Source organism: Neopelma chrysocephalum, unplaced genomic scaffold (genome assembly GCF_003984885.1).
Source record: "Neopelma chrysocephalum unplaced genomic scaffold, ASM398488v2 Primary Assembly neopelma1_74, whole genome shotgun sequence".
NCBI lineage: Eukaryota > Metazoa > Chordata > Aves > Passeriformes > Pipridae > Neopelma > Neopelma chrysocephalum.
Window position 1 is genome coordinate 6,195,140 of NW_020897735.1, and position 22,151 is coordinate 6,217,290.

At 47.9% G+C, this 22,151-nt stretch overlaps 1 protein-coding gene across 1 annotated transcript in view; it reads left to right on the plus strand.

Moving 5' to 3' along the window:
- The window catches only part of CFAP77 (cilia and flagella associated protein 77), a 60,069-nt gene that overhangs the window by 34,225 nt on the left and 3,693 nt on the right, over positions 1-22,151 (plus strand). Inside the window, exons 2-5 of the mRNA XM_027688021.1 lie at positions 1,213-1,312; positions 1,851-2,079; positions 14,289-14,391; positions 15,545-15,640. Coding sequence (XP_027543822.1) covers positions 1,213-1,312; positions 1,851-2,079; positions 14,289-14,391; positions 15,545-15,640 — 528 coding nt within the window. The remainder of the gene's footprint in view (positions 1-1,212; positions 1,313-1,850; positions 2,080-14,288; positions 14,392-15,544; positions 15,641-22,151) is intronic.

Consider the following 22,151-nt stretch of genomic DNA (forward strand, 5'->3'; position numbering starts at 1 on the left):
TTTGCACAGTGCTGACTGGGAGCAGAATGTAAATTTGGGTTTGAATGATGTTCCTACACAAGGAGCTCCAGTAAACTGGGTCCCTTATCCCTGCTGTACAGCCTCAGCCTGCCAGAGTGGGAAGCTGGAGTTCATTTGCAATCTCTTTTCACTTGGTCTACATTTGATTCAGCACCTCCAGATCCACAGTGTTCACCCTGGAGTGTAGTAATGGTCATCTCAGTGTTGGTGTTCAATGAGAAGCACTGGAGTAGTTGGGAGAATGAAAGTGCTGAAATACAAGACCTGCCAACACCTACAACATCCCAGCTCCTCTAACGCCCTTCCCATGGAAAATAACCTGTCCCAAGGCACCCACACAAGGCCCTCAGGGCTCCTGGGGACTTGTTGCCTGACCCTGCTCCAGCTTTCCCTCGCAGGGACACACAGACCAAAGCTGCTGCCAGGCTCCCACCCCTTCCCTTCCCTCCTCCACAGCCTCTCTTTCAAGCAGCAATAAGGTTTCAAGATACACCCATCCTGCAGTGACTTCACCATGGAAATGGGAGGGGAAAGACAAAAGGGGTGAGGGGAGGTCAGTTAATCCCACAGACACCACCAGGCTGGGACACACATGGGCTGGGGAAGAGTTCATTTTAAAACTAAATAGAAATGAGGTTATTGAGCTCAAGTTCTCTTCCATGCTATAAGCCCCAGGCTCTGCTGTCCCTTCTTCATCCCCCTTCTCCTCCTCCTGTAACATGCCTTGTGTCTTGATTATTCCCAGGCAGGAGCAGCCATGTGATTGTGCCTGGGGAAGTTTATGGCAGTTTTCTAGAAGGATGCACAACTTGGAAATAAAATAACTCAAAATAAAGTAAAGACTAGCTTCAGTCTCCCCAGCAGACACCACAGCTGGGCATCCCAGCCAATTGAGACATTACCAAACAAGAATATTTCAAATCCATATATATATTGAGTCAGGACCTCTATTTCCTGCAAGACTGGGTTGCTTTATAACTCAACTACAAACCTGTGTGAAATTCAGCATCCCTTAGAGGCTTCAGCTCCTTCTGCACTGTGCTTGTGCAGTGAGATTCAAACCCCTGCCAAGGGGAGCCACAGCCACTCCTGGTACTTGTGGCCATGTTCTGTTACAAACTTTTATTTTCAGGGGCTTTGTCGTATCAGAAAAGCTCTTTATGCTTCTCTTTTAACTTCACTTTTCTGCAGCATGAAGTGGGGAAGCCTCTGCGAAACTGCTACTCCCTGCCAGGCCTTGACTTTACCTATGGGATGTACGTGCACAAGAGAGATGGAGGAGTTGCTGAAGGTATGACACTGCCACTAAAATACAGACCTGCAAAGTCCTAATGCTAGCAGGGACTCTCCTCCCCTCCCCAGGGCTCTTCAATACTTCTCATCAGGCTGGAGGTGCACAACTCCAACATTTACCCACTTTCATTAATATCTGCTTGGTGACCAGTAAAGTTTCTCTATCATACTGGAAACTTTCAGAGGCTCACACAGAGCCCAGAGCCCAGACAGAGAGGGGTGTGGCACTTGCAAAGGGTGATACACCCGACCACTGTCAGAACTCTGTTAGAGCTCCTACTTTGTGCTCTCAGGGACAATTTCCCTCTGAAATCAGGCCTCCTGAGCAAGCCAGGGTGGAGGGTGAGAAGACATCCACTTCAGATGGGAGGTGTCCCCACGTGAAATGCAGTGGGACAGGATATGAAGTTCACTGCACAGTGAAGCCATGACAAAATGCATCTTGGCCACACAGGGCCCTCAATGCACAGTGCACAGACATCAGCCTCCTTTCCCAAAGAGGAGTTAACTGAGATGCCTCTCCTATTTCCTTCCAGCCATAGGCCACTGGGACTCAATAAAGCCCAGGAACGTGGGACTCAGTAAAGCCAAGCTCATGCCCCGGGACTTCCTCACCATGAACCGCGGGGCCGTGGAGGCCGGTTGTACCACAGCCCCTGAGTTCAGGCTCTACTACAAGTACATGGACATTCGGTTAAAAGATGAGAACAGATTCCTCAGTTGGGTTCCCAAAATCCCAGACATGACTTTCGGCAGGCCAGCACGGTAAGGAAGACTTGGGGCCCTTCTCAGAATGAAGTTATCCCTTCCTACCCTCACATCTACATCTCTCCCACATCCCAGGTAGCACAGGCCCCAAAACACAAGTGCCCTGAACCTGCACAGGCTGCTGCTGGGTCATAGATCACTTCTGGGGAGTAATGGATAGGGTTAAAAGTTAAAGGAGAATAAGAATTACAGGAGGAGACACAGCTGCTGCTTCCCAGATGAAACATGGTCAGGATGCCCCACAAAGGTTCCCTAAACACTGATAATCACCTGTTATTGGAGGTTGCACTGGGAGAGGGGTTGGGCATGTCCCCCCCCTTTCCACATGACAAATTCCATGTCTGATTACACTTCTGTCTGATAATCAACTACCTAAATCTATCATACATGCCACAAGACAGCCCCATTCCACCTGTGGCATTAAGGGCTTGGAACCTCTTAAAAATATGTTCAATGCCAACCCCGTAAGTTCAAGGAATATGAAGAGTTATAAGCCAGAAAAATGGCTTCCCAGGGTCAAAAAATCAGGGCAACAGCATTTCTACTTGTCTGCACTGGTTGAAATGCTCTGGTGGAGTTAAGGATCAGTTCAAGCTCTTTATCCCACTCTTTCCCACTTGTTAGTTCATCACCCTGCATGGGGCAGAAACTGGTAGTGGAGCAGAACAGAGGCAAAGAAGGTTTTCACTGCTCCCTTCTGCTTCCTTGGGCTCCCTTCCCAATGGCTGGAGGGGAGCTGGTACAAGCTGACCCTCCAGCACCCCCTCCAGAAGGGCATAATCCTGCCCATCCATCCCTTGCAATGCAGAGGGATGTTTAAGGCTTCACTCAGGGCCAGCTGGAGAGCACAGCAGGCTGAAAGAGCCAGTGGACTCCAGCACAAACCAGCGCTCAAAGCCTCTGAAAAGTCCTGCTTCTGCTGGAGCACAGAGGCTTTTTCTTGCTCTGTGCAGGTCTGGACCAGACATTAGGTTTCATTTTAAGAGCTAGATAATAATCACTACCAGAAAAATAACAGCTACAAATTCTAGAGAAAAGACATGATGAACGGCACCGTGTATTTTACATGATAGTAAATGGCCTTTGCATATGCAAATTGAATGGATTTTAAAATGGTATTTAATGACAATTTTCGTAGCAGACATTAACATTAATTGCATCAAAATGAAAATGTAGCATTAGCTTGCTGTTAGCTGCAAATGCCCCAGCTATAAAGCTTTATCTTTATCAGTATCAGCCCTCACTGATGTGACAGGGCTGCTCTGCAAATTGCAAGCAAAAGGGCTTTTATGTTGCAAAAGTATCCCCCAATGTAGACCAAAATCAACATCAATTTTGCTTTATTTCTTCATAAACGGAGGTTAAATGGCTGCCTGTAAGAAGCCTGGGCACGTTTCAAAAGTTTTAAGGAAAATGTGCAGACCCCACAACAGCAGAAGTAGTGAGAAAGGGCTTTTAATTTAAAGTTATTATTGTACAACTAGCCTGCTCCTTAATAGCTACCTTTTATGCAGACTGATTGTATTTATCCCTTTACTTTAAAAGCACGTTATAGATAAAATCAAATTACTGGGATTACCAAGGAGCTGTTACAGCCATTTTGGTAAAAGTGGGAGTTTAACACACTTTTCCATGACTGGCAAGTTAAAGAAACGAGCTTTGGTGAGCACTCTCCAGCCCAAGCTCATCCCTAGTAACAGCTCCCCAGGTTCAGCAAGACCTGTCTTGCTAAAAATGACTTGGTTGTCAATGGATTTAAGTTGGGTTTGGTCTCTAAGCCCTGTAGGATGCTGTTCTTAGTGCTGCTGACTGGGAAGGCACTTCCAGCTGAGGTGTGTGCTTGTCTGGGGGCAGAAGAAAAAAATGGTGGCATATGGTCTCTTTCCATGACTCCAAGCACTCCATGCCTGTTAGAAATAACAGCCTGGATAAACTTCTCAGGTGCAGTGAAGTTTTCCAGCAAGAACAGAGCCTGCCAGTCATTCCCCAGCCCACAGCACAGACAACGTGGCCAAGAAGGGCAGAGAGCAAAGGTGCTTTCCCAGTGCACTGGAAGCAGCTGGAGACGCCCTTCCTGATGCCAGTGGTGCTCTGGGACAGCCCCAGAACACCAGTGCAAACCCTCCCAGTCTGTACCCACGGCCCTGCTGTGGCTCTCCCACACCGTGGGAATTGCAGGGGCTGGGCTGCCCCCCTGGGAACGGCAGCACAGGGCTTGGAACCCAAATAACTCAGCAGCTGCCACAGGAAGGTGTCTGTGGTCAGGGGATGATGCACAAGGGGCTTCTCAAACCCTGCCAACTTATCTCCAGCCCTTGCTCAGCCCCAGGCTCAGGCTGTGCTGCTAAAGGCTTCTGTCTCCTAAAGACACCAAGGTCAGGAGTTCTCCCCAGGCTCACATGTACGAGCTCTCCTGGATCATCCCAAACAGAAACGAGCACAAGTGCTGCGGTTGCTATTAGTGCCTTATTAATCACGGGCTGGCCCTGCTGCTCCCCCTAGCACAGCAGAGCACTTGTGCCTGTGCTTTCCCCTCACGGTGGACGTGTGCTGCATGGAGCATTTCACCAGGCAGCCTCAGACAGAGTGGGCTTTCTGAAGCTTTGAGGCCTCTTTCCTTTCTTTTCCTGGGATATTTACCTTCAAAGGTCACCCATACCCCTCTATTAATTCCCCGTGGGCATCTTCCAGGGGAGAGAAGCAGCTCTGCTTTTTGCTGATTCCCCCCTCCCCATTCTCTCCCTCCCTTTTCCCAGAGTAATGTTTGCTACGAATCATGTGGCCAGCTTTGTTGTGAGAGTCATAAAAAGGACATTTTTCATCTCTCCTTTTTCCTGCTCTCGCTCCCTTCCCTCTCTCAGTATCAGACAGAGATTTATTCCTTCCCTGATGCCTGTGGCATTCGGAGCTGGGAGGGGTCAGGGGAGGCACTGATGGGACGATAATAGATAATGCAGTGGTTCCCCAGGGTCTTGTCCAGCTCCGGAGCCGATCCATCAGCAGGCAGTGCTCGTGCCAAGGTCAGCGGTAACGAGGATGTGGTGGGGTCCCAGCCTCCCCCAAGGGGCACCCTCCAGTCAGCCTCCCCCAATTCACACTCCAGCTTCTGATCTCTACCAGAGCTGCCTCGTGCAAGCCACAATTTGCAAGAGAGCACATGGCCACTGAGTGGAGGCGCCGGGCTGACAACACACAAGCAGGTCTACAGGTTTGTCTCCCAAGGAAAATGCCCATCATCATTGGCAACACCTCCCCTCCAGGAGCTAAACCCCATCTTCATGCTCTGTGCATGACATTACAGAGCTATAAGGTGTGTGCAGATGAGGGTTGCTGTCCTCCTGGCCCTAAATCCCAAGTCCCTTCATTCAAAATAACCCCACAACACAGCGCTACTGGCAGGTTATTCAACCTCACTCTTTGCAATAATGACCTTGTTTTACAAGGGGGAGGATGGAGGGCACTGAGAGGGCTGGGGTTTGATGATAGTGGAGACCTAAAGACACAGAGGGTCTGTGAAGACTTCCAGGAGCTTCAGTGGTGTCAATACAGCCTGTCATTCAAGGTGCATTTGGAAACCCCAGTCAATGTCCAGACCCACATTTATCCTCCTGACCACCTTTTCTGATTGAATTTCACTGGGCACTGAAATTAGCCAACGTTAAATGAACAGATTTTGGAACTAGAAGTAATCACAAAGATGTGGATGCTGTCTATAGCCAGATTTTAGATTACATTGATTCGTGCAAGGTCATACAAGGAGTTTGAAGCCAAAACAATACCAGCACACAGTTGGTACCCCAAGCACAAGTTCTCTCCCCAGGAGCAAGCAGAGTGCACCCTCAGCATGAACACACTGCCCAACACTGCCAGGGCTGCTTTGAGAGAAAAGCTTTCATTCATCTCTTAGTAAGTTCCCTAAGTCTTCCCACTGTGTCCCAGAACCTATTCCTGGACACAAGGACTGCACAGACGTGCCACTCTCTGCCATCCTGCACCTGGACCTCCTTCCAACCCTGCATGGCCATAACCCTGCCTCCCACGTGCTGCCATCCACTTGGCAGTTGGCCTGTAGGTTGGGCTGACCTTGGGTGTGCTGGCAGGATTTCCCTGGCACTCTGTCATCCCCATGGCTCCTGCCGGGTCCCCCCCACTGTCTGCCTTCGCTTCAGTTGTCCCTTTCCCAAATTTTACATTCCATTTTCCTTCTATCTTCATCTCCTCCCTCCATTCCACCTCCTATTCTCTAAAACTGGTCTTAATCCTTTGGCAGCTGCTTTCACCATGTTCCTGCAGCAAACTCGCCTCTCTAAAGTATTTGGCCATTGCAATCTCTCTTTGAATTGTTACAATTGGCCAAGGGCATCAATTATCTAATATCTCCTCTTTTATTTGTATCATTTGCAGTTGTCCTAATCTTTCACCTTGCCCGAAAAGGAAGGTTTCAATGTTCATGCTCTGCTTAGCAAGTGGTCTTTCCACCCATGATGTTTTCACACAGAACAAAGTTTAGAAAGCTCCCAAAAGGTGCTGAGGTATTTCCAGCATCTCTTCGGCACACAGAATGCACTGGTAGGTTTATTTTTGAGACACTTAGAGAACATTTCAGGTCATTAATACATGGCCCTGAAAAAAAAGCTAATCTAGATATAGACCAGCTGCAAAGATATGATGTTGAAAAGCAGAGGATGTTCCTGGAAAGAACCCACCAGGAAAAGCTGGACAGGCAAGAAAGTTTAATATCACAGCAAGCCCACATCTGACCCACGAGCACTAGAAGCCAAACAAAGAGAGAGTAAAGCCATTAAAATCCTAAGGATTAGGGCAAACAAAACTTTTAGAAAAAGAAATATCTGAGCACTGACAAAACAAGTTGTAAAAATGTGACATAGTGACTGGAATCTGTCAAGATGACAGTGCCAGAAAAACGCAACCAAGTTAAAAAATACAGGACTCCCATCGGCTCGGATAATTACATATCCTATCCAATTCCACAGTGAAAGGCACTTTGTGTCTCTGCCACCATTCTCACATTGCTAAGACAAGAATTTCTATTTCAAGAATAGTTTTCTTCCGCTGGAAGTGTTCCAGGCTGGGTATGTGCTCTCATCACTACCGCAGAGCTCCCAGCCCCATCCACCTGCATCTTTGCTGCCTTGTGCCCCGGTGGCTGCAACTTCTGGTTGGGCAGAAAAACCTGTTACGCCCTTCAAAAACTCCTGAGTGCCCCATGAAGACGCTGATTCTCCTCCAGTGCAGTTATTTACTGCAGTTATAATAGTTTCTGACTACTTCAGGTTCACAGCTTAAGAGAAAATAAACAGGCAAGTCATGGTTTGGCATAAGGTTTGGGTCCTGCACGTCAGGCACAGAGCTGGGAAAAAAAAAGATCTAAAGAACAGAGATTTAGATCCCTTATTACCAGTTTACACTGAATAGGAAAGTAATTTACTCTCTCACACAGACTGGCTGTTGTCTGTGGGTTTATCTCCATTGATTACAGCTGGCTGAAAAAATTCTTCCAAAACTTTTACCATCTAAAACTACTTCTTGCCACAAGTGGATTTTTTCCCCTTACCGACTTCTGCTTTTGCTGCCTGTGCAATGAAAACCTGGGTCAGGGGGGAATAACCACTGAATCCTTTTTGTGAAAGCAAAGCTTTTCAGCCCTCATTGACATCTTCTCCTTTCAAACAAAGTCATGTTCCCACCCATCCAGAGAGATTCAAGCATGGGATGGAGGTCAAGGGGAAGACCTTGCTCTTTGATTTATTTTGCCCAGCATTGGAGGGGGTTTTTTCTTGGTTTTTCACTCATTGGGATGTTTTGCATTTGTTGGTGGCTGCAGACTGAGCACTGTTCACTCTCAGCCACGGACTGAGACCCCAGGCAGAACAGCTCTGTCCCAGAATCACATCCCACCTGAGCTTCTCAGAGAGTAACAGCAGAGTTCCAGCCTGTAGATAAATGTTGAAGACAACCCTACATAATCTTCAACTGAGTCAGCCAAAGGGTATCTCCAACCCCAAAAATCAATGCTAACACACAAATTTCAGCTTGTAAGGCCAGTTATTTAAAGGGTAAGAGCTGGCTTGGTATCTTCACTGCAAGACACATGTTTCCATATGTGCATTTAGGACTGTTGCAAGTAAACATCTCACTCGGCCTGGGAGGGAACAGTAAAGCAAATTGGTGCTCTTGTATCCATGTGTACTCCTAAGTACAGCTCTGAGCATCTGATAAATCTTCTAAAGTGCATGTTTACAATGGATTTTATTCTTTTTACTGTTCTATACATACGAGCCCTCGGAGCAAAATAACAGATCCTCTGACACTTAGAAGAAGCCACTGCCTCATTGGCTGCCCACGGTGAAATAATTTATATTGTTATTTCCTCACCCAAATTACAAGGATTGTAAAGAAGCTTTGGAAATTCAGAGTAATCAGTGCCTTGGCAGCACAGATCCCGCAGCTGCCACACGGGTGGAAGACCCACTGTTGCAACTGAGAGTTTTGCCAGCCCAAAGACTGCAAAAAAAAATTGGTCCCTGAGTGTTCTCTACCAATTTTTTCTCTTGTTATTTTCTTCAGTGGTTAATGGAAAGTGAGGACAAGTGGAGATCATTTGAAAATGATCTTTTGGGCCTCTCCATGGGTTTACTGCCAGGACCTATTTAGAGGACCATAAAGCTGCAAGGGGTGTATAACTTTATAGTCTACAAGCTTCTTAGGAAAATGAAGAGCCTTTAGACTCACACCCAGCGTGTTTTGCTGTCTCTCCCTCTCCTCACAAACACACCCACACACGTGTGTGCGGGGACTTCAGAGCCGCTAATTGAATTCACCCCTGTGAAAGCGTTAACAAATTGTAAGTGACCTTTTATACAAATTTCAAAGTCAAGAATTCACCACTAACTGCACATCCCTCTTCTGCCATTCACCCTTATGCAAAACCCACAAACAATTAAAAGAAATAATGAAGAGCCCAGCGGCCCTCTTTCCTAATTAGCTGCAGGAGGCAGTGCTGGGGAGGGTGGCTAAGTGCTTCAATTACCTCGGCCCTCCTCGCAGCCCTTGTTAGAGGAGACAGGTCCACCGGCCAAAGGGGAACAATTAAGGCGAGGCAGAGCCAGGCAGTTTGCAGGGGGATGCCGGGGCCGTGCCGGCTCTCGCACGAGGGCCAGAGCTGTAATCACACCCCAGCTTCCTGCTGGGCTACGCGGAGACAAATTAATGGGAGATAGATGGCCACCTCCAGCCCATCAGTAACCAGGGAGGAAGGGAGACAATATAGCAGGACAAGGGAGCTGTAAGCAGAATCTTCCTGTGCTCTCAGCCCCCTTTCAGGGCAGAGGGAACTGAGGACTAATCCCTCACTGCTGCCTGCTTTGGGGGTACTCCAAGGCCCTGAGCTGAGTCACAGACCCCCCAGCTTGTGCTTTATTTGCTGAAGATAATATGGAATATCTGAAAATAATCTGTCCAAGAGATGCTGGACACCAAACTGCTTCCCAACAAGAAACTAGTTAGACTTGATCTTGGAGGTCTTTTCCAACCCTAATGATTCCACAAGAAACGACCCTGAGCTGGTGGGAACTTCTTCTGCTGGCCTGTCCAGGAGCCGTGGAGAGATCTCTGTACGGACACAGCTATCACGGGACAAACCCTTCCCTGCCTGAGGTACACTAGAAAGGAATACAAAAGTAGTGCCCCTGCAACTGCCTCCCCTGAGGACTGAAGATCCCAAAGACACATCCTGGCTGTGCAGCAAAAGCACCTCTTAGATGGAAGGACACCACAAAGGACTAAACCCCCTGAAACGTCATTAACCTTTCAAGAAAGGGTTAAAGTTTCGGGATAAGCAGTGGTGCGGCAACACGGTTTTAACATCAGGACTGCAGACAAATTCCATTCTGTGATTTATCTGTTGCATAAGCACCTTTGCAGGGCCAGATCCTGCTGCCTCTGAAATCAGAGCAGCGTTTTCGGCGCAGCCCAAACAGCTGCGCGGCCGCCGGGGAGCCGCTGCCTGTGCACATTGTCCTCTGCTCCCTGCCCCGCTCCCCGCCCGAGCACGTCCTGACCGGCAGCGGGAAAAGTGCTGCAGGAGCTGCCTGCCCTGGCTGGAGAGCCACCCGGAAAATCCACGGGCTGGAGTTGGCACTGAAATATTTACAAGCCCCTCTGCTTTGGAATTACACCAGAAGAAAGCAATCACAAGTCAAGTTTTTATCCTTTTACAACACAACTTAGCAATCAAATTGATTGCACCTTTCAAGCTTGTGTAAACCTCCTTCCTGAGCAAAGTCCTTTGTATCCGCTTTTCCCAAGTACCTTTTTTTTTATCAGTTGATATATAAACCTTTGAAAATAAGTTTGAGGGGAGACTGACAACCTTGAAACCTCAAGAGCAGCATGGCGTTGACGGGTGCTACTCCCTGAGCTGCGCATTATAGATAGATTTTAATTTCATTTTAACAAAATAGCTGTCTCCAGTGGAAGAAGCATCAAGAGCTAAATGAGGACCCGTCTTGAGCTGAATCACGCTGAACAGACCTCGGCGCTGTCATTGATTTTCTGGGAAGAAAAAAAATGCCTCTGGCTACTAAACCAAATTAGTAGTCACTGATGACCAATTATTTTGCCCCACTGTGAACGGAGAGGCGTACTAAAATTCCAGTTTGTCAGACCCAAGGCTCTCTTCTCAAACACCTTTCAACAAGCGTGTACCAAAAATCCCTCAGATGGTTCTGACGCCTTCCTGTTTTTCGGCAACTTCTCCTTCTCCAAAGTTTTAATGAGCTGCTGCTCCGAGGATGGCCTGCCAGAAACTGAGCCTTTCCCAGGGTGGTGGAGCACTATTTGGCATGGCACCAATCACAGCTGTCAGAATTTATACACACATACACAGAAAAGTGTCAGCCTAATGTTTGCAAATTATAATTACCATTTCTCTTGCATGTCCCTGGTGCCTTCATTTTAGATAAATCCCAGCTCTGAGGTATCAGCTGCAAAGCACTGAAGGCTCATATTGAATAGAATAGATTTAACTAGTTTGTAGCTCATTTAAGGCCTACACTGTTTTATTTTAATATTGTTAATACTTTATTATACTTTTTAACATTGTTTTCACAGTGAAATAGCCTATTAGGAGGCTGCAGCTTCTTTTCCAGGAGATTTCTGGCAGACTGGCATTCCACATTGTATAACCAAGTTAGCAGGTGCTTGTCATTTCAGTTGAAAATAGGTCTGTACCCTGACTCTTGAAAGTAAATTAGAGAGATTCTATTAAAGAGACAGGAACTGTTTCAGGGATAATAGTTTTGAAAATGTGCACAGATAAATTTTAAAATATTTAGGAAATGTCAACATTAGAAGTGGCTCCAACTATTTGACTATAAAAGGAAGCAGCTGAGGATTTTTTTTTTCTACAATTATAAATAATTTGTTACATCCTATCAGAACTTCTTTGCCTTTCCTTTCTGTGGCAGGGTGCTTGTGCCAAAACAAGGAGATCTGAGTTACTCTGGATGAGATGGATTTTAATCTGCAATAAGCATTTTCAGCAGATGCTTCCCCTGCTCTCCCCACAGTAAAATCCTCCCAGTTCAGGAGTGACATCTGGGCAGGGTGACAAAAGGAAACAGAGCACACAAGCCCTTCATTCCTGTCCTTAAGTAACACTGAGGTGAGAGCACATTTTCCCAAAGGCCAAATAAGCTGCAAATAAGGGCTGTCACCCTGCCAAGTGTCACCAATATCGGGGCCAAACTCCCTGTCCACTCCTATGAGATCAGGGTTTGACCTACAAAGGAAAAGCTGCCTCACTGGAATTCCTCCAGTAACCTTAGTCAAAGTGTGTTACCTGATATCCCCTGCTCTTCCCCACTCTCTCAGTGTTTCTCTCAAAGGAGGCAGGAAAAGCCAGATGAAGCCTCATGTCCTGCAGCCCCACCAGAGCTCACGTGGATAACTGAGCACACGAGTCATTCCCGCCGATTTCAGAGGCAGTTCATGCGTGTACCATTCCAGGCATGACTCTATACTTTGCTGGATCAGGACTTAAATGCGATTAATCACACGGCAGGGAAGGATCTCTGAAGAGCATCAACCCAAATGTGTCCTTTCAAGCATTTACTTACAAGCCAGCTGTGGACTAATCAGTCACCAACTGGCTGGCCCACTGGAGATGGTAAAAGTCACCTCCATAGAGATGTGAAAACCCATTCAACTTCCACAAAAATCAATAATCAAAGACTACAAAGGCTCAGTGCTTTCCTGCATCCCTCCCTGGTATTCCTGCACACCAGGAAGGCTCCTGCCTTGGAGAGCAAAGGGGCAGGAGGAGAAAAGCTCATGTGCAATGTTCACGATGTATCAGGAATACCAAAATTTACACCACACAATGAGGCTGGAGACCCCACACAGACAATAAGACACTTGACCGCAGGTTCACCACATCTTTTAACCTTCCTAAATATTTTGCCCAGCTCTGATCAGTGTGAAATGCCAAACTGGAAGGGAAGGAGGGGGAAGAAGAGGGGACAAAGGGTAAATGTCAGCGTCGCCTTTGGCACCGGGTGTCTCCAGACAACGGTCTGGAGCAGCAGAGCTGATTTGTAAGCAAAGGCTTGAAAAGCCCTGCAGCATGTGATCTATGAAACAGGAGGTCTGCAGAAGGATGTCTCCTCTGATATGAATGCCCCCTTGGGATGTATATTGCTGGATTGCACATCTAGTATCATTAGAAAACACGACCATAGATTAGGCTGTTTTGAAGCATGTGGTGTGCAATAATTAAGTAATAAAAGTCACCACAGGGGTGAAGGAACAAGAAACAGAAGAGTTACTATTTGCATACGCGCTGCTGGTGCCCTCTGTGATCATCAAGGATTCTCCAGGCTGCTAAAAGCTGGCGGCTGTCAATTTTGAACCCACTCCTGCCAAGAGCCACAAAGCACCAGCTCACTCTGTGGCACATGGGCTCTTCGCAGAAAAAGACCTTCTGGTGGAGCTGGTGGCCCAGAATTTATCCCAAATCCCCAGTGCCTTGCAGTTGGTCCAGACAGGCAGGGAAAGCACCGTCCCTGTTACAGGAGCTGCAGCTGAAGGCACTGCAGGCCACAGGTGGGAGCTCCACAGTCATCGCCTGCTGCTGAGATCAGCAAAGTCCCTCCTCAGCAAGGTGTGCAAGGACAAGGACCAATAAAACTTGAGATCGAGGTCCTCCATCACCTTCAAGTGTTTGCTTCTGGGGGAAAAGAAGAGCAGCAGGACCACAGCAATAACTGATACGCTGTCCTCAAGGCAGGAGTCCTGCTGCTGCCACTGCCAGCTCTGCCTCCCACACTGGCTGATGAAGTTAAAGTATCCTCACTTGCAAGGAGCAAGGCTCAACAATTTCAGGCTGCAGCTCTGCCACAAGCTGGTCAGGTTAATGCCAGCTCAGAGCAGCTGAATGGGACACTGGCCAACAAGCCACTGCCTTTTTTCCTGTTTTTCTGGAAACATAATCTGCAGCTCCTCTCCACTGCTGTCTCCCCCTTGCTCCCTGCACGCTCTCTGGAACCCTGTTTCAAGGGGCAAATAAATCTGGTCTGTGCAGCTCAGGAACTAGCCCAGGGCTCAGCATTCCAGCTCTCCTTTCTGCTGCAGACACCTGACCATCTGCATTGGGTCCATTTTTATCCCTATTCAGATTGCTTAGGACAGCACTTACTCCTCTCGCCCAATCCATCATCGCATCTGTTTGCAGCCTTTGGTGCAAACATGAGAGAGATTTTAATAGCAAAAGCAGTGTCATTTTAGCAAAACACACTTTGCACCCAGTGGTTCCTCCACTGGGGGGGATCCAGCCAGAGCTGCTCCTCTGATCTCTGGGGTGGCAACACCAAAGCCCAGCCCAAAGTTGAGCTGAAGTCTGTGGTGCTCCGTGGTCCTTCCAGCACACCAGGGTCTGGACAGAGCTGCTGTAAAAGGTTGTGCAAAGATAGAAATTGTGCCCAGGTGTGTGCAGGCTGTGGTGTATTAACTGCAAATGAATGTGGGTTTGAGGTTTCTTGAGGAAGAAAAAACCTTTCCCAGTGCAAGGCTTTATTCTTGTTCTCACCAGTCACACTTTCCAGGAGCAGAGATGTGAACCAGCATGGGGAGGCAAAGAGAGGCATTACCCCTGGAAATTATATTGTTGTCTTTTCAATGTTTTCCAGGCCTTCCACTCCCATTTATGACATCATCCAACACAGATACAAGGAGATGTGGATGGAGCGCCAGAGAGCCCGGACAAGACTCCAGATAATTGAAAAGAAAAAGGTGATAATACTGCAGCAATGCTTCCCCTTGCTGTGCACTGCACTGCTACTGGGCAGAACCCCCCACTGCCCTACCCCTCAATGGATGGGGAGGGCTCTCAGCTGGGAAAACATCCTCCCTGACTACTAAAAGGCTGATGAAGCCTAACAAAGGTGAGCATCCCTGTGCCAGGAGCCCCTTGGACTGTCCTTTGGGCAGCATCAGTTCTGCTCAGGTTACCTGTGACAGTGGCCACAACAAGGGGACAGCCAGTAAATGTTGGAAGGACCAGCCCTGCCCCTGGCATGGTGTGGTTGATGGCAGCACCCACAGCAGTCGTTGGAGTATAACACTGGGTTGTTAAACACACCAACATTGTAATATCATTTAAAAGCAGCCAATGACTGTTTTATTAGTTAATGGCTCAAAGAAGAGTCAAGCTAATATGGTAATGACCAATTTCAATGGGCTTACTGCCATCACAAACTATGCTTTATAGTTGGAGTGCAGGAAAACAGTGTCCTTAATTAGCAGCTCCTTTATGAATACACCAGCCTGGGATGCTGGAAAGTGCATCCCTACTTTATCTATTAATGACTGATGTTTTTACTCCCTAAGTTTTCTCCACCAAGTTCCCAAAGCCTGCAGCCACCAATTACTGAGCTAAACAACACAAACCTACATCCTAGACCACAGAGCAGACAGACTCCCCAGGGTTTCATGCAGTGGCCAAAACATTCACCAGGTACCTGCACTGGCTTGTGCTGGGACTATCAAGCACTGTGAGCTGCAATTAATCAGAGAGCAGCACACACCAGGCCAGCCAGCAAACCCCACCATGGTGGGGGTGGTGGAAGTGGCTTTCCCAGCTGGTGGTGAGCCACTGCTGTAGCTCAGGGCACAGGGCTTCCTGCAGGAAGTGGTCACCTCCCTGGGATGCTGTATAAAGCAGGGACTGAGAGCTGACAGCTGCTCATGTTTTCCTCATCATTACATTTTAATACCAGTATCAGCTGCACGGGCATGAAAAACTGCCCACATCAGGCACTTGTGGTCATCAGGCCAAAGTGACTTTTAGCCTTGCCCACCCCAGTGTCCCTGCATTGCATGACACCAGGCTGCTGCTGTGGCTGTGCAGCCGTTTGAGCTCGTTGTTGTTTCCCTTTGGTTTCAGCTGGACCAGGTGCGAGGCAATCGCACCACGTACCTGCGCACGCACCCACCCCCCGTCAAGGAGGAGTCCTTCTGGCACCCAGCCCGCTTTGAGAAGGTATGGAACACTCTGACATCCCACCACAACCCCCCTTCTGGCTAAACTCGACTTTTCTTGGCTCTACAAGCACCTGAGTGAACTCAGGGACACCTTCTAGCCCACATGTCCCAATAACATCCTTAGGACACAATGAGGTTCTTAGCTCAGAGCTCCCCGACACCCAAACCTTAAAGTGGTCCCAAATATGTTCAAACATCAGCCCCTTTTGGACTTCAGGGTGGGATTTTTTTGCCAGCCATAAGCCCTGGAAGAGAGGGAGCAGTTGTCCAGGTAACTTATTTTCTAACTTGTGTGCACGTTCACTCACAATGAGATGAGGAGCATCTTTTTATGTATCACTGTTAGAACAGGGGTGGCCTTTGTTCTCTGCTGGTGTTCCCACAACAGCCCTACACAAGCAGGACAGTCACACCTGCATTTTGGTACCCTGACATTTCATCAGCTCTCACCACAACTAATTCAAACCACACCAGATGTTTCAGGAGGCTTTCCCACCCAAGAATTAGAGCTTTCCAGAAAGCTGCACTCTCGATACCTCTCTAAACTGCCTGATTGACAATATTTATCCTGAGACTAAGCAAAGGGTCTGGCCAGGTTGTAGATGTGCATGACACTTCCTTTAATTGATCCAAATAAGAGCCAAGGTGAAGGTTTCTTGTTCCAGCACTGGGATCTAAACATCTCCCTGAATTCATCTGTGCAACCTGCTGTGCTCTGGGGTGCTTGTTTGAGTTCTGTTACCTTTATTTGTGGTGTAAATTGCAGGGAAACTTCAAGTGAAGAGCTAGGGGGCATTTTAGGAAGGAAAGGGAAAGAGCTGGGCAAGTGGAATGGAAAGGAGACACCAGAAAATGAAAGCACTGAAACCCTGCAGGGAGTTTACGTGGCCAAAATTATACCTGGCATTGACAGATACCACTGCAAAGAGCCTCTGAGCTCCCCACCCCAGCCCTTGTTCTGATGGGGTTATTTTTTTTGCCACACTGCCGATTTTTAACCGCGGTTCAAAACAACCAAGAAGCCTCGTGACTTCCTGAAGCTGATTTACTCGTACAAGTTGGGGAGTTTTGCCCAAGAAATGTGTTTTGCAGCACCTTGATGTATTCCTCTTCTGTCCTGTCTCAGACTGTCCGATTAGCATATGTCAGTAATCATTTATCCCCACTGCCTGTCAGCTCAGAGCTGCTGCTGCGGCGAGTGTCAGGGAGAGAACATGACCGATCGCTGTTAAACAGATTGTGGAAGTCACACGAGATACTGGGGCAAGCCTCCTCTTTAGAGCTCCTCTCACCCCAGACCTTTCCATCACTGTTCATTTTTCAGCCTGTGTTCCTGCTTCGTGCTTTTGCCTTTTGTTTCATCCATGGCTGTGGTTGGGTTCCTCCCCCAGCCACGGTTCTCAGACCTCAGAGTCTTTTCTTCTTTGTGCCTTTCTCCTTCCTCTCCTCGTCCCTGCCTTCACAGGAGCAGCATCCAGGGAGGAGGGACAGCTCATTTTGCACAGCCTCTGCAGATTTCTGTATTCCTCCTTTCTCATTACATTAACCTGGAAGGTTTGCATTTCCCCAGCTGCAGATCTAACAGGCACAGCCCACAACAGAACTTGGATCAGGGAGTTTGTTACTCACTTGACTTTCAGTGCATGGTTTCCTCCATGGAAAAATAACTTCATACATCCATAAATGCTTCCCCATATAAAAGCAGCAACAACCCAGAGAAAGTTGATTCTCAAAGACACTTGATGGCCACCAAACAGTTATTTAACTACTACTGTAAAGGTGGGTTCTACAAAGGTGGTAGAATGGTCTTGAAAGCAAACTGGCCTAACCCTTCAACCAAACCCAGGCACTCCAGGAGTCAGTGTCAGTCCCTTCTTTACAAAGGTGACAATAAACCAAAACACTGCCTTTAATCCATGTAACACCCTTATCCTAGTGTGCAAAAAAAAGTATGAAAAGCAACCACAAAAGTATCACTTTACAGAAAGCTTGTTAGCAGACTCCATCTGCATATTGTTTCCTACCAGCCTTCAGTGACATTGTCCTGCTCTGGCCAGTACAGAAAACTCTCATGACCTGGGAAATACTCCAAACCCTGGACAAGAATATTCAGAGACTCCATTGCCCTGAGCACAGCCCCACTTTGAACTTTATTTCCATGTGACCTGAGGCTGGTGTGAGGTGCAGGAGTGTGATGTTCTCAAGCCATTTGTTCTTTCTTGTCACACTCACCCCATCATCTGGTGTCATGCCTTTAAGTCTGGCCCACTCTGGGCCTGAGGGGAGCAATGCAGAGCACCCAGCTACCGAGGTGGTTTATATCCCAAAACAGGCAGCAGCAGGAAGGTGAGACTTGGTTCCTTTGGACCCATAAAAATCAACAAGGAAGATTTTTCTACTCCCATCCTGACCCCTTACAAAGAGCTGCAGAAACTGGGCATGAATGTCACTACTGGCTCTTAAACTGGACTTTCCATTCAGTCCCTCCAAGACTCTTTCCTGGCACCTTGCTAGAGCTTGCCTAGGAAGTGGAAGAGAACAAAACAAAGGAGCTTTTCCCTCCCCACTAATTGCCTCTGCTTGCTCCCTGCGCTGCCAGAGCTGCATGGCATTACATAGCCATTCAGTCAGTAAAGTACAGACAAATTGACTATATTTTCATTTGGATTTAGGTTTCAGCCCCACTGCTTTAGAATAATGGCCCACACTATTAAGCTAACCGGGTGGTTCACAGGCTCTCCCACACCGGGTGATCGCTCCTGTTCCGCTCTGGAGGACCAACCCGTGGTCTCCTGGGCCCCCCAGCTCACCAAGACAGACAGGTCACAGGGAGCCAGTCATCTCCTGATGGGTAGTTCATTAGGGAAAGTATTGTAGTGGGGTTTTTTTTAATTATTTTTTATATTGTTTTAACAAAACCAAACAAATTAACTCCTTACTACCCTCAGCAAGATGCTTCTACTGCCCTCCTCTTCCTCAGTCATCCCTCAAAGCAAACAGCCTCTGCCTTGCTCTGCCTGCAGTGACATGATTCCTGGGCTCAGGTTTTGCCAACACGGCTGGGACTGTGCACCAAAACTTAATTTATTTGTAGATGAGGGACTACATTCCCTAGGGACTGTACTCTTGGGCACCCAGCACATACATAAATCATAGAATGGTTTGAGTTGGAAGGAACCTCAGAGATCATCTCGTTTCTACTTCCCTGCCATGGGCAGGGACACCTTCCACTAGACCAGGTTGTTCAGAGCCCTTTCCAACCTGGCCCTTCCAGGGATGGGGCAGCCACAGCTTCTCTGGGCAACCTGTGCCAGGGCCTCACCACCCTCACAGTAAACAGTTTTTTCCTAATATCGAATCTAAACCTACTCTTTCAATTTGAACCCATTTCCCTTTGTCTTGTCACTACATCTCCTGTAAACAGTCTTGCCCCATCTTTCCTGTAGGTTCCCCTACTGGTACTGGAAGGCTGCAATTAGGTGAGCCCAAAGCCTTCTCTTTCCCAGGCTGAGCAACCCCAATTCTCTCAGCCTTAAGTACTCCTGTTCCCCATATTCATGGGATGTGTCCCATCCCTGTGTCACTCCTCACTTGCTGGCTCAGGCAGAACAGCATCCTTGGATGCTGGAAAGGAACTCTGGAAAGGATGTTGCTGCCAAAATGCATCATCCCCACAGCCATGGCTGTACTATCCTGGGGTGAGGCTCCAGTTACCTCCATCTGCACATTTGATGGTCACTGCCTGTATTGGCTCTGGCTGAGATGGAATTCATTTCCCCAGAGCAGCTTTGCCTGGGAAGGAGAGCGATCGAGGAGCTGGGTGGGCACTTGGTGTCCAGCCCAGGTCAACCCACTACACTATCCAAACCAGTAAGGCAGTGCTGGCCACTCTGTGATAGATTTCCAGGGCTCTGTCAAGTCAATCCAGAAGGATTCAGGTACCAACACCTCCCAGAGCAGCGCTGTAGGACAGAACCCACCCGTGCGTCAAAACACCTCCGTGCGCCGCGTCACGGACACGCCGGGGCTTCTCCTTTGCTCATTAGAGAATTCCAGCTTGCACAGACACTGAGGTGGCTCATTTCCTTGACCAAACAGGGGGGAGGGAAGAAAAATGCAGCAACTTTGGACAACACTTTTGTCACCGGCGACGCTGCCTTCCTGAGCAGATGAAACGCACGGCGCTGGGTGCGCGCTATGAATAAGCGATAAGCCATTGACGAGCAAGTGTTCGGGTACCTTGGCAAAAGACTTAATTTGCAACCTGGCACAAAATCAAAGGCTCTGTCAGCGGCTGAGCGGCTCTCCCGCATCTGCCTCGTGTTACCTGGGAAAGCTCTGTCAGGTAAATTTCCACTGAAAGTAATTAGAGGAATCCCCACTGTATAAACTTTGCAGCAAAAAATTCTGGGCTCTGGAATTTGATTCTCACCGGGGATCCGATATGTGCTCGCAGCCTGATCCTTCGTCAGAATTAACAGTGGAGGTTTAACACGTACACACAGAAGTGTTCCGCATTTTTTTTTAATGCCTTACCTCTATTTTTGTCTACAGAGCTGAACTGACAAGCACAGCTCATGTAATCTTGCAACTGTTGTCAGAAAAGCCATAGATTCTGCTTAAATAACCTGGGCTTGATGCACACAGCACAGGGTGGGCTGGCTGTTCAGGTACAGCATTGGTCCTCCTGGCTTTGAGGGCAGAAAAACCTCCTGGACTTTGATTATTATTGTAACTTTTCTCCTGGGGCCTAAGTAGTGCTTAAAAAAATAAAGCAATGAGTTCGTTCCACCATAGTACCAGATCAAACCTCCCTTCAGCTGGAATTTTGGCTGACCAAAAAAAATTAAAGTCAGTGTCACCCGATGGCTGTTCAGTGGCACAGGTGACAAGAGTTGCTGGGTTCCAGCCCTGCAGTGACAATCCAAACCACCATCACTGGCTTGCAGCAGGCACAATGCAGAAAGAGCACAACACCCTTCAGGGTTCCAAAGGGGCAGCAGAGACTCAGGCCTGACTATGATCCCTCCACGTCTCCTCTGGGACCAGAGCAGAGCAGTCACCTCCCACACTGCAGCCATTCCAGGACTAACTGCAGGCTCTGGGCCCCTCTCACCATCACTACATTTCATTGCACATTCTGGAGGTTTCCTTGGTTTGCCTGATAGCTGAAGCTTCCAGCAATAAAACTGCTCAAATCACAGCAAAGCATCTTCATGGTCCAGTCTTTCCCAGTATTCTTTGTGCCCTGGACACTCAATCTCTCCCTTCCACCCTAATGCTGCCCTCTGCTACAGAATAGTTCGGGGTTTGAAGGGACCTTTAAGGGACATCTGGTGCAACCCCCCTGCAGTGAGCAGGGTCATCTTCAATAGATCATGTTTCTCAGAGCCTCATCCAACCTGACCTTGAATGCTTCTAGGGCACCCACCACCTCTCTGGGCAACTTGTGCCAATATTTCAACACTCTAATTGTAAAACAAACAAACAAACACCCCCCCCCCCCCCACGCTTCTTATATCCCACCTAAATCGACCCTCTCAGTTAAAACCATTACCTGCCTTGCTCAGCCCTTTCTTGTGTCTCCCTCTGCCATTTTCATCTCCTGATTGACACAACCAAACACCACCCTCCTTGTGCAGCCTTACAGCCTGGACCCTCTCCAGGGCAAGCTCCACCTACATCCAAGCCCCAGCATCCTAAGGCAGCACAGGGAAAATGCTTGGCAACCAATTCCCATTGCTGTAATACAGATATTCCACTGTGAAGAACAGATTTTGGGTGCTCACAGCTTCATGGCTTGTAGCAGAGTAAAACCACACACACAGTGTTGGGTTACAGGTGAGCACCTACCATTGCTTTCAGTGCTACCTACTTCCTACACAAATCCACAGAAGCACTTCTGAAATGGGTTTGGGATTTCATTTGTGGACCTGTTCTGACTTCTGCAGAGATGCTCTTTATCAACAGACAACTTTAAGTAAAACTCTTGCCTGGCATGAGAAGGGTCAGGATTCAGATCTCAAGCACATGAGGTGAAAGCTGCCAGCTCTGGTCTGACCCAAAACACCAGGGGCACATGCCAGGTTACAGCTCTAGTGGGTTAATTCTCCTTTCCTCATACTATTGCCCAAACCAAGTGACCAGTGAACTCCAGCAAATATCTGTGAACATTATTTTCAGGAAGAAAAAAAAAGAAAAAAATCCCAGATTTCCATGGGACTTTAAAATACAGCAGCCAAAAAAATCGCTGAGCACTGTTTGAAACCTTCTTGGCCTTGAAGCAAATAAGGATCATTTAGCCCAGGCTCCCTTGTCCTGCATTCCCCTCTGTTCTTAGAAAGGTGGGGAGAGAAAAATCAACCCCATTCATTAAGCCAGTTAAGCGTGCCAGTGGCAGGAAAAACCACAGTATTTGTAACCCTAATAATCCAACGCTCACCTCTGAGCACAGCTCATCTTGGACAGAATAACGTCTGTTTTAAAAGTACCTGCCTCTCTCTAACTTG